General features: G+C 38.3%; 1 protein-coding gene across 4 annotated transcripts in view; it reads right to left on the reverse strand.

The window, feature by feature from the left end:
• Window positions 1-6,141: 6,141 nt before the first annotated feature.
• Window positions 6,142-12,137, reverse strand: part of Pot1 (protection of telomeres 1) — a 74,827-nt gene continuing 68,831 nt past the window's right edge. For 2 of the 4 annotated variants that reach the window (XM_052173315.1, XM_052173314.1), the window contains 4 exons: window positions 11,041-11,129; window positions 10,153-10,244; window positions 7,965-8,070; window positions 6,142-6,860 (listed from right to left, as the gene is read on the reverse strand). In XM_052173315.1, the coding sequence (XP_052029275.1) occupies window positions 6,748-6,860; window positions 7,965-8,070; window positions 10,153-10,244; window positions 11,041-11,129 (400 nt within the window). In that variant the 3' untranslated portion in view covers window positions 6,142-6,747. Of the gene's footprint in view, window positions 6,861-7,953; window positions 8,071-10,152; window positions 10,245-11,040; window positions 11,130-12,137 lie in introns of those variants that run through there. The other 2 variants (XM_052173316.1, XM_052173317.1) reach the window with 2 other exon arrangements.

The following is a 12,137-nucleotide window of genomic DNA, read 5'->3' on the forward strand; positions in this document are numbered from 1 at the left end:
AAGAGGGGTAAAAAAATTCCACAAAACAATAAAATATCAGGAATCAAGAAATAGTATTTATTGATAACTTTCACTATTAATGGTCTTAACATCCTAATAAAAAGACAAAGGCTAGAAGACTGAATTAGAATCTTGCTGCTGCATCCAAGAAACATAACTTTCCAAGAATAGATATTACCACAGGATAAAATGATGAAAAAGGTATTGCAAGGCTCTCTCTCCTACTTAGTCATCACAAAGTAAGTAGTCCTGTTCTGCCACATGTTGCCATAGTGAGGTTCTACCTTCCCATGACAGGAAGCATGAAGTCACATGACCATGGGGCTGAACCTCTGGAACTACATCTCAGAATTTCCTCAGTTGTCTGTCAAAGTCATATACAGTAATATCTGAATAATAGAAACACAAATGACTCAAAAGCAAAAAATAGATAAATAGTTGACTGGTAAAGGAGAGAAAGAAAGAAATAGGAAGGAGGAGGATGAAGGAAGAGAAGGAGGAAGAGGAGGAGGAGGAAGAGGAGGAGCGGTGTATTAGAATGACTTACAAGTTGTAGTCCAGCTAGTCCAAGGATGGCTGTATGCCTGGAGGTTTAAGAACCCAGTAGTTATTCAGCCCACAGGTTGAGTATATCAGTTGGTCTTCAGTATATGTCAGAATCCCATAGAAGGTCTAATACTAGGGAAGAGCTTGCAAAAATGAGCAAGAGAACAGGTAAAGAGAGAAGTTTCTTTTTCCTTGTCTTTTATATAGGCTGCCACCAGAAATTTTAGCCTATATTAAAGGCTGGTCTTTCCAACTCAAATCTGCATTAACGTTTTATCTTCCCTCCTCAAAAGGTCCAGAATAAAAGTGAGCCTTCCCACTTTAAATGACTTAACAAAATATTCATCACAATTGTAGTTCCAGATGTAGTCTAGTCAGCAACCAAGAATAGCCCTCACTATAAGTAAACCTAGGGCTGAAATCAACAAAACAGATACAAATAAACGAACAAGAACTACAAAGAATCCAGGAAAAAATTAGTTCTTTGAGAAAATAGGTAAAAATGATAAACCTTTAGCCAAATTAACTAAACAGGAGAGAGAAGATATAAATTAGTAAGATTAGAGATGCAAAAGGAGAGAAAAATGCAGGGGAAATGCAGAGAATAATAAAGACATACTTCAGACTCATAACCCTTAATGATATAGAAGCAGTAAATACAAGTCTCCCAACCAAAAAATCAGGAGGTAGGTGAATTCCAAAGTAGAATTCTACCAGCCTTTCAACGAATATTTACTGCCAACACTCCTTAAATTATTCCATAAAATAAAAACTGAAGGAATTTTGTCTAATTCTTTTCGGCTCCACAATAAACCTGACACTTAAACTACACAAAGATCCAACAAAGAAAATTATAATATTTGCAAATGAATTCAAGAACATATCAGAAGATTAGCCACCATTTTCAAGAAGCCTTCTCTGCAGGAATGTACCACTTACACAGACTAAAGGAGAAAGACCACATGATCTTCTCATTAGATTCAGGAAACACTTTGCCAAAACCCAACATCTCATGATAAAGTTCTATAAAGACTACAAATAAAACAGATTTATCAATGTAATAGAAGTGATTTATAGCAAGTCCACAGCCAACACCAACTTAAACAGAAAGATACTCAAAGCGTTTAAAATAAAATCAGTGTCTTAGCTAGGGTTTTTATTGTTGAGAAGAAAAAAACAGCCTGGCTTAAAAGCAAGTTGAGGAGGCTTACTGGGCTTGCACTTAGACATTTTAGCCAGTCTATCATTGAAGGAAGTCTGAAGGGGAACTCAAACAACGCAAAAAACTGGAGGCAGGAGCTGATGCAGAGGCCACAAAGCGGTGCTACTTACTAAGCTTGCTCCATCGAGCTTGCTCAGCCTGTTTTCTTATATAGCCCAGGACCACCAGCTCAGATGAGATAGGCTGTCCCCCATTAATCACTAAGGAAATGCTCTACAGCCTTGCCCACTGCCCAGTACTTATGAAGCCTCCTAGATCATTTTATGTCAGGTTGACATAAATCTAGCAAGCATAACTGAGACTAAGAAAACATATCTTCTTTTTTCATATCTATTTAATATAATACTTGTAGTCTTAGCAAGTTCAATAAGATCACTGAAGGTGATCAAGGGGTACAAAAAAGAAGTCAACATATCTTCATCTGTAGATGATATAATTTTATAAAGGATCCAAGAGTCTCCACAAGAACCACAGCTGATACTTTCAGCAAAGTATCAGGACATAAAATCAACACACAAAAATCAGTAACTTCCCTATATACATATGACAGATGGACCAAGAAAGAAATCAGAGAAAAAAATTCCTTTCAAAATATCCTCAGGGAGAAAATATCTTGGGGTACTTTAACTAGACAAGTGAAAGACATGTATAATAAAAACTTTAAGATGTTGCAGAAAAAAAAAAAAACTGAAGAATACATGAGAGGATGGAAAAACCTCCACTACCCATGGATTGGTAGGATAGTAAAAATGGCCATCCTACCAAAACCAATCTACAGATTCAGTGGAATCCCCATCAAAATTTGGTCTTCATAGAACTTGAAAAGAGAAGTTTACCATCATATGGAAACATAAAAAAGAAAAGAAAAACTAAACAATCCTGAATAGTAAAAGAAATGTTGAAAGTATCACCCACCACCCTAGATTTTACAAATAAATTTCAGTAATAAAAAGAGCACAGTATTGGCATAAAACTGAAACTTTAACCAATGGAATTAATTGAAGACCCATGCATAAATCCACACAATTTTGGATACATGTTTTTTCATAAACAAGCCAGAAATACATTCTGAGACAGCATCTTCAAAAAAATAGTGCTGGCCAAACATGTAGAAGAATCCAAATAGATCAATACTTATCATCCTGCACCTAATTCAACTCACAATGGTTCAAAGACCTCAACATTAAAACCAGATATGCTGAACCTGATAGAAGAGACAGTGGGGAACAGCCTTGCACTCACTGGCACAGAAAAAGACTTTCTGAACAGCACACCATTAACACACACAGGCACTAAGATGTACTAGATGTACTAGATGGGTCCTCATGAAACCAAGAAGCTTCTATATGACAAAGGCTATCATCATTCGTACAAAGCAGCAGGTTGCAGAATGAGAAAATGCCTTTATAAATTATGCATTCAGTAGAAGGGTAGTATCTAAAACATACACTGAACTAGAAATCCACCAACTAGCCAAACAAAAACCTAAAAACAAACAAAAGACCCTAATACAGCAAAACCGAACAAAAAAAAAAAGCAATTGTTCCAATAAAAAAGGGGGTACAAAACTAAACAGGCTTCTCAAAAGCTTTAGCTAACGGTGAAGAAACATGAGTGGTCACAGTATTGGATTGAATTCTGCATGCTACTAGAGGAGAAAGGTAAACACCGACTCAGCTACAATCTACAACCATGAACTGCTTCAAGATACACTGGTACAATAGTGGAACAAAGATCATGGGGGAAATGAAAACCACTGATTGGACTCAAGGCCCACTCAAATGAGATGGAACCTATGTATGCTCAACAGTGTGCTTTGTTGGCCAAGAACCCGAGACTCCCTATGACATGGACCCAGGGAAAATCAAATACTGTTCTGCTAAAAGTGCATAGCAATAAAATAACCCTTAATATTCTGCTCTACACATATGTATTAGTCAGGGTTCCCTAGAATAACAGAGCTTATCGATTTCTCAATCCTTTCTCTTTCTCTGAAGCAAATTTATTAGAATGACTTACATGGTGTTGCTACAGTTAATTCAACAATGGCTGGTTGGGACTAAAAAGTACAAGAATCTAATAGCTATTCAGTCTACACAGCTGGATATCTGTTGGTCTTTAGTGCATGCTGGTATTCTAAAGAATTGACCTCTAATGCTAATTAAGGAATGGATTTCTTAGCAAGGCATGGTTAGGCAGGCAATGAACAGAAGTCTTCTTCTAAGTCCTTGTACAGGCTTCCAGCAGGCGTGGCCCAGATTAGATATGGATTAAAAATGTGTTGTCTTGATTCAAGATTTGGATTAAAGGAGTGTCTTTTCCTAGCTCAAAAGACCTGGAATAAAGGCCTGTCTTCCTACCTCAAAGATTAGAAATCTTCCTTTTTCAAATTAAGAAAGGTTCCTAGGTCTTCTTTCTTTCTTTCTTTCTTTCTTTCTTTCTTTCTTTCTTTCTTTCTTTCTTTCTTTCTTTCTTTCTTTCTTTCTTTCTTTTTCTTTTTCTTTCTTTCTTTCTTTCTCTTTCCTTCCTTCCTTCCTTCCTTCCTTCCTTCCTTCCTTCCTTCCTTTTTTCCTTCCTTCCCCCTTCCCTCCCCTCCCCTCCCCTCCCTTCTTTCTTTGGGTTTAATTTTTTCAAGACAGGGTTTCTCTGTATAGCCCTGGCTGTCCTGGAACTCACTCTGTAGACCAGGCTGGCGTCAAAGTCAGAAATCCGCCTGCCTCTGCCTCCCAGAGTGCTGGGATTACAGGCGTGCATCACCACCGCCCGGCCCCTAGGTGTGTCTTTCATGTTTTGAGTTTTAGTTCCAGATGTAGTCCAGTTGTTAACCAAGAAGAACTATCATATAATTGATCAGCACCTTACTTGGTCATCATCAGAGAAGATTCTTCTTGCAGTAGATGGAAACTAAGGCAAAATCCCCAACTGGATAGTATACAAAGTGTAGGATATTTTGGAACACCTAGTACTAAATTGGGTGTTGTCTTACCTTGCCATCTGTGAACCCATGTGAATCCTGCTTAGTGGTTCTGTGGGCCATGTTTTCCTCAGGTCCTTCATTTCCTGACTCCTTCAGTTTTCCATCCCCATCTTCCATGTGGTTCTTTGAAGTCAGAGGGGAGAAATCCTGATGGAGTCATCCAATTTAGACACTTGTGGAAAACTGTCTGTGTGTCTCTGCCCCTGCTCCCATCAGATTGTGGAGGAAGTCTCTTTGAGGGAAATGGAGAGGGGAATGGATCTGAGCGAGAGAGGAGGTAGGAGAGATCTGGGAGGAGTGGAGACAGGGCTAGGTTAGGAAGTATTGTATAAGATTAGAATCTATTTTTCTAAAAAAGTAAGAAGAAAAAGAAAACATCCCATTTGGACTCCAAATCAGTGACGGCATGGATTTATGAGTATAGAGGAATAGCATTACAAATTATTTCATTGATTTTCCCCCATTATGTTTGGATCTTCCCTACGTCTCTGGACTATTTAATCTCCAGTTCTTGACCATCCAGGCAGTATACACCATGGGCTCTCTCTTGTGGCATGAATCTCAAGTTAAAGAAGACATTGGTTGGCCACTCCCACAAGCATGGGCTCCCTAAATGGGATCTTTTCATAAAACCTCTCCCCTAAGGGCTCAGGGAATTTTATAGCTAGGGGAATTATATAGAAGAAGAAGAAGCAGACAGACGGTAAGAGCCAGTGAGGATAAAGGATACTAAGAAAACAAGGTCTTGTAGACACAACAGGACTAAGACATACATGAGCTTACATACTTTGTATGTACGAGGCCTATATAGATTCAAGCCAGACAGGGTCCCAGTGCTCAGCAGAACTGGATATGGGCTCCCAATCATAACCAAGAATCTGTCTTCAATTTTCAACTACTGGCAAAGAAACACTTAGCTTTCTCCAATGGAGTCTCACTAGTAATATTAACCCAGAAGTAAATGGCCAACAAAAAACAAACTCAATTGTATTTTGTACATATTTTGGTCTCATATTGCTTTATTTGGGACTTTCCTCCCCTTCTGTCACATGGGACTTTTCCTTGCATGCTATGGTTTCTGATTTTGTTTCACAGATTATTTTTGTATGTGCATGTCTATTTTTTTTTAAGTTATGGCCTGTTTTCTTTACCTGTTTTCTAAAGAGAGAAAAACACAAGTGTAGAGTTGGGTGTGTAGGAAGTATCTAGAAGACGTTAAAGAGGACAAAATGTTATTAAACTATATTTAACAAATGATTTTTTTTCAAAAACACCCATGTAAATTAATAACACTGTTGAACAAAATGTAGAACATTTAACTAACACCTTGGTAATGCAATATAGGAATGCTTTACCTACTACTGAAAAAGATAAGACATAGATGATTCACAAAAAATCATAAATCCCATCACTTTATTAGCAGGTATGCAATGAAATAACTTCTAGTATTCCAGAGAAAAGTCAAAAGTCAAACATACTATTTGGTTCAGAGACACATTCCTTCTAAAATGGGCAACAAGAGCCCCCAAGTCAAACATTCCGCCATGTCTTCTGAAAGCAAATCCTCCTTTTAGTACAGCCAGGCTCACCGAGACAAGCATTTGTTCAACCAGCACTCAGTTAACCGGATAAGTATGTGTGGATGGAGGGAGAATTTGTTCAGAAGTTGCTAAGCAGATTCTTCTGTACAAAAACATCAACAGCATAGAAGGAAAATAAGCTCCCAATGTTTTATAAACGGGAGCCAAGAAAACTTGGATCCCCCAACCTGAGCCGCCTCACTTTGTACCTCCTGGAAGATGATGAGCAACAAGGGACTTCTGACATGTTCACAAGACAGCATTAATAACAATAAAGTATTTTTCTGTACACAATAGCTAAACTATAGTGAAAAAGGATATAATACTTTTTCATAATAGCAAAGGGTCTTCTTGGAATCTCAGAGAGTCATGACCTTTTCTAAAACTGTAAAATCCCATACATACTGCACTGAGCTGCAGCACTAGACAACATCTTCTGCAACCGTGGTATCAGAAATCTGGTAGCAAATTCGTTGTTCTGTTCCAACGGTGACATTGTAGGACTTGATGAGGCATTCTAGCCATGGGTATGTATCTACAGACCAAAGGAAACATCATTTAGACATTAAACCAAGCACAGAACTGCTAATGCTGACTAATTTTATTTTTTTCCCCAGGAACAGATGAATGTGATTGGGATTACAGAAAAGCCAACAGTAGAGACAGCTGCCACATTCCTACCTAGCCGCAGGGCGACCTTTCAGTGCTGGATGCTTCCTGGCCTCTCCTGACTTTTCCTTGCTGAGTGAAAAAGAAATGGAACCTGAACTTCAGATCCAATGATCCTGAGTGTTAACATGTGACCTGCCCTGTAGGAAGCAGCGATGGATCCTCCGCAGCCTGGCAGCAGTGGTGCCATCTCTATACTCTATCATCAACAGAATGCTCAGTACAGTCTGAACAGCATCTGGTACAGCCTTAACGTCAGCAGGGTAAAGTGTGAGACACTTCTATGCATGGCTGTTGGAACTGTTTATTGTAGAGAACAGAATCTCTGGCCACAGAAGGACATGGTGGCAGTCATAACTGGTACAATTTTTTCTGGGCAGGAGCATGTTGACAAGCCAGTGTTGTGCAGAAACAACTAAAGCTCATACATTTTGCAAAGTAAAAATTTAAAATTCTGAAGTCCATTAACATGGAAAAGAAAACTCATCAATAAGTCAAATGAGATAAATGTGGATTATTTTTAGTACATGTTTCGTGGAGAAATTGCATCCACTTTGTATAATTAGTTTCAATGTCTGTATGCTGTATGTGTAAAGTCAGAGTCAAATGTACTGTGACAAAAACTGCTGTTTTAAGTATATTTCAAACTATTTTAAAACTCCTTTATTTTTATTTATCTCAGCTACTATCTCACCAAAATATGGGTAACAGTTATTTTTTACAACCTAGTCAGTTGTTCAGTTAGACTCATACTAGGCTTACCTCCAGGCTACAGATTTGAAACATACTAGGTATTTTTCTAAGAAAACGGGGGGGGGGGGGGGGGGGGAGAGGGGAATTAGAGAGGAAAAAAGGGAGGGAGGGTGGGAGGGAGAGAGAGAGGGGGAGAGAGACAGAGAGCAAGAGAGAGAGAGAGAGAGAGAGAGAGAGAGAGAGAGAGAGAGAGAGAGATCTTTTAATTACTGCCTACCAACTTTTATTCCTGGGGGACATATTGTATCCATGATCATTTCCAGGCTTCTCTGAAGGTTGTCATCAGTGAGGACTTCAGATGCTGGGATCTTGAAAAAGTTCTCCTAAAAATGGTAAACATAGGAAATGTTAGTCTTTTGAAAAAAATTTTAATGTGGGGTTGGAGAGATGCCTCAAGGGTTAAGAGCACTGGCTCCTTTAGCAGGGGACTCAGGTTAGATTCCCAGTACCTACACATGGGGCTCACAGCCACCTGTAACTCCTGTTGCAGGGGATCTGATATGTTCTCTGACCTCCTCATGCATATCAAGTGACGTCACTTCTTCTAAGATGAACGTGTGGAGCCTTACAAAGCACAGCAAGAGGACGGCAGTGTGGCTCTCTGCTTCCAGTAGCAGACCTTCTGTATGATGCCTCAAACTTTGATTCCTCAACTTTATACTTTTTAAAATATGATTTATAATAAAAATCAATGGCAAAGACCTAATATTAGATTTATGTGGTCATATTTTACTTATCTACTTTAAGTATTTTTAAATCCTTCTAAGAACAAAATGCAGAGAATTGAATTTTAGGCTTTAAAAGTTCTCAATAATTTAGACTGAAGTACTAACCATTTGCCTAAAAAATTCATGAATTCATTGTTTTTAATTGCTGAATAGTACTCCATTGTGTATATATACCACGTTTTATGTATCCATTCCTCCACTGAGGGATATCTGGGTTCTTTCCAGCTTCTGGCTATTATAAATAAGGCTGCTATGAACATAGTGGAGCATGTGTCCTTACTGCATGCTGGGGAATCCTCTGGGTATATGCCTAGGAGAGGTATAGCAGGGTCCTCCGGATGTGTCATGTCCAGTTTTCTTAGGAACCGCCAGACTGATTTCCATAGTGGTTGTACCATCTTACAATCCCACCAGCAGTGGAGGAGTGTTCCTCTTTCTCCACATCCTAGCCAACACCTGCTGTCTCCTGAGTTTTTAACCTTAGCCATTCTGACTGGTGTGAGGTGAAATCTCAGGGTTGTTTTGATTTGCATCTCCCTAATGACTAATGATGTTTAGCATTTCTTAAGGTGCTTCTCAGCCATCTGAATTTCTTCAGGTGAAATTCTTTGTTTAGCTCTGTACCCCTTTTTTAATAGGGCTATTTGGTTCCCTGGGGTCTAACTTCTTGAGTTCTTTGTATATATTGGATATTAGCCCTCAATCAGATGTAGGATTGGTGAAGATCTTTTCCCAATTTGTTGGCTGCCGTTTTGTCCTTTTGACAGTGTCCTTTGCCTTACAGAAACTTTGTAATTTTATGAGGTCCCATTTGTCAATTCTTGATCTTAGAGCATAAGCTATTGGTGTTCTGTTCAGGAACTTTTCCCTTGTGCCCATGTTCTCAAGGGTTTTCCCCAGTTTCTTTTCTAGTAGTTTCAGTGTGTCTGGTTTTATGTGGAGGTCCTTGATGCACTTGGAGTTGAGCTTAGTACAAGGAGATAAGAATGGATCAATTCGCATTCTCCTGCATGCTGACCTCCAGTTGAACCAGCACCATTTGTTGAAAAGGCTATCTTTTTTCCACTGGATGTTTTCCGCTCCTTTGTTGAAGATCAAGTGACCATAGGTGTGTGGATTCATTTCTGGGTCTTCAATTCTATTCCATTGGTCCACTTGCCTGTCCCTGTGCCAATACCATGCAGTTTTTAACACTATTGCTCTGTAGTATTGCTTGAGGATACTAAGGGAGGTAACGCAATCACAAAAGAATACACATGAAATGCAATCATTGATAAGTGGATATTAATTAGCCCTGAAGCTCTGAATACTGAAGATACAATTAGCATATCAAATGATTCCCATGAAGAAGGAAGAAGAGGGTCCTGATCCTGGAAAGACTTGATCCAGCATTGTAGGGGAGTACCAGGACAGAGAAAAGGGAGGGGGAAAGATAGGAGAATGGATGGAGAGAAGAGGACTTATGCGACATATGGGGGGGGGGGGCGGGAACTGGGAAAGGGGAAAGGTTTTGGAATGTAAACAAAGAATATAGAAAATAAATATATATATATATATATATATATATATATATATATATATATAAATTTACACTGAAGTAAAACTAAGAAGTATGAATATATAAAAAATTTAAATATAAAATTTTAGTGAAATATCTTTAGCAGTTCTGTTACTTACAGAATCCTTGAGGTAAGTGTCCAACACTCCGGTTCCGTCATCCAGAGTGAAAGTCATGACAAACACATACTGCAGCGGTACAATGCCCAGGACTGGGGAAAGGAAAAAGCAACTTATGTCTGCCAAGTAGACGTTTTTGTAAGATGAACTCTATCATGTAGCTGCAAATGCTGTTTACTAAGAGAATTTATAAGAGAAAGAAAATGTGCACTTAGGAACTGTCTGCTCCAGTATTAATTTAGTAAATTCAGGAAGCAGACCAATGTATATATAGGGGTAGTCTCATGATATAAGCAACTGTGTCTTAATATTTGATAGAAACCATAAAAAGTGTTAATTAAATATAATACATTAGAAATGGAGCTCTGGCGCTGAATTCTCAAGACACAATTAGCATATCAAATGATATCCAAGAAGAAGGAAGGAGGGGGCTCTGATTCTGAAAAGACTTGATCCAGCATTGTAGGGGAGTACCAGGACAGAGAAATGGGAGAGGGGTGACTGGGAAATGAGCGGAGGGAAGGGGGCTTATGAGACTGATGGGGGGGGGGGGGACCAGGAAAGGGAAAAGCATTTGGAATGTAAACAAAGAATATAGAAAAAAATAATAAAAAAAAGAGTCAGAAAGATTTGCACAGGACTTGTGTTTGGGATCAATGATTAAATGGAAAAACAAATGAGCAAGTAGTAAAATATGAATGTGATTATAATGCTTGGAAATACTCGCAGGCAATTTAAACATTCAGTCCTCATTTTCAATATAATTATTGTAAATAGATTTCAACTTAGCAAAGTTAGGTTGGTCCTGCCAAAAATATCAATAAGCACTAAAGAACAAATCAGTGAGATGATAGATTTGAAATTATGTAACACAGCAATTTATCTAACCTTCTGCCACCAAGGAAGAAATCCATGGTCCTTTATTAAGAATGGAATTTAGGTTTTGTATAGGTTTCAAGCTTGAACACTGTTTACATCTGAAATGAATAAGTAAAAAATAGTAAATATTAAATATAAACAAATTAATCTATCACATCCTATTCAAATATGGACAGTTTTAGAAAGTCGGTTATTAAATAAAAAAAAACATAACACTGTCTATACTTTAGCATGCTTGTTTCAAGAGAATTATGAATGATTTTCTACATAAAAGCAATTAAAGATTGTGTGGGTATGGTGGCTTGAATGAGAAAGCCCCCCTAAGCCTCATATATTTGAATGTTTGGATCCATGTTGGTGAACTTTGAAGGAAATCTTAGGAGATGTTGTGCCTTGCTGGAGAAGGCGTGTCACAGGGTGTGGGCTTCTGAGGTATTACAAGCTCACACCAGGCCCATTCTTGCTCTAATTCCAACTTACAGGTAAGATGGGGGTCCTCAGCTACTGCTGCACCATGCCTGCCTGCCTGCGGCCACGCCCCCCACTATGATGGTCATGGGTTCAGGCTCTGAAACTGTAAGCAAGCCTCAAATTCAATGCTTTCCATCAAAAGGTTGCCTTGGTTGTGGTGTCTCTTCACAGTAGTAGAACAGTGACTAAGATAATGGGCCTGAGATTAGAGCTTTTATGTTGAGATTCAGGAATTGGACTCTAAACCAAATAATAAATTTGGTTATAAGTTTTCTTGTTAAAACAAAAAGACTCAGGAGAGAAGTTGCAGGAACTCTTTGAATTTATGGTTTTGCTAGCAATATCTGATGGCCACAGCTTTACCAAAACAATAAGAAAAAATTATTCTGAATGAAAGGTGAGAACAAGTAATAGTTTAGGTAAAATATTGTATTTAGTAAGCACTTATTTAGAGTCATGTACATTATGATGCCTGATAGTCACCATCTAACATATAAAATTAGACATTGTTTTATACAATTTGCTCTCCCTATATTTTAATATATTTTAAGGACAAGTAATTCTACTTTATTAGGCATCATTGAATGTCTATAAGCTATAGAAAGTTAAGTAGAAGTAAATTTAACACTACCTTT

The sequence above is a fragment of the Apodemus sylvaticus genome, chromosome 2 (assembly GCF_947179515.1).
Source record: "Apodemus sylvaticus chromosome 2, mApoSyl1.1, whole genome shotgun sequence".
NCBI classification, from domain to species: Eukaryota; Metazoa; Chordata; class Mammalia; order Rodentia; family Muridae; genus Apodemus; species Apodemus sylvaticus.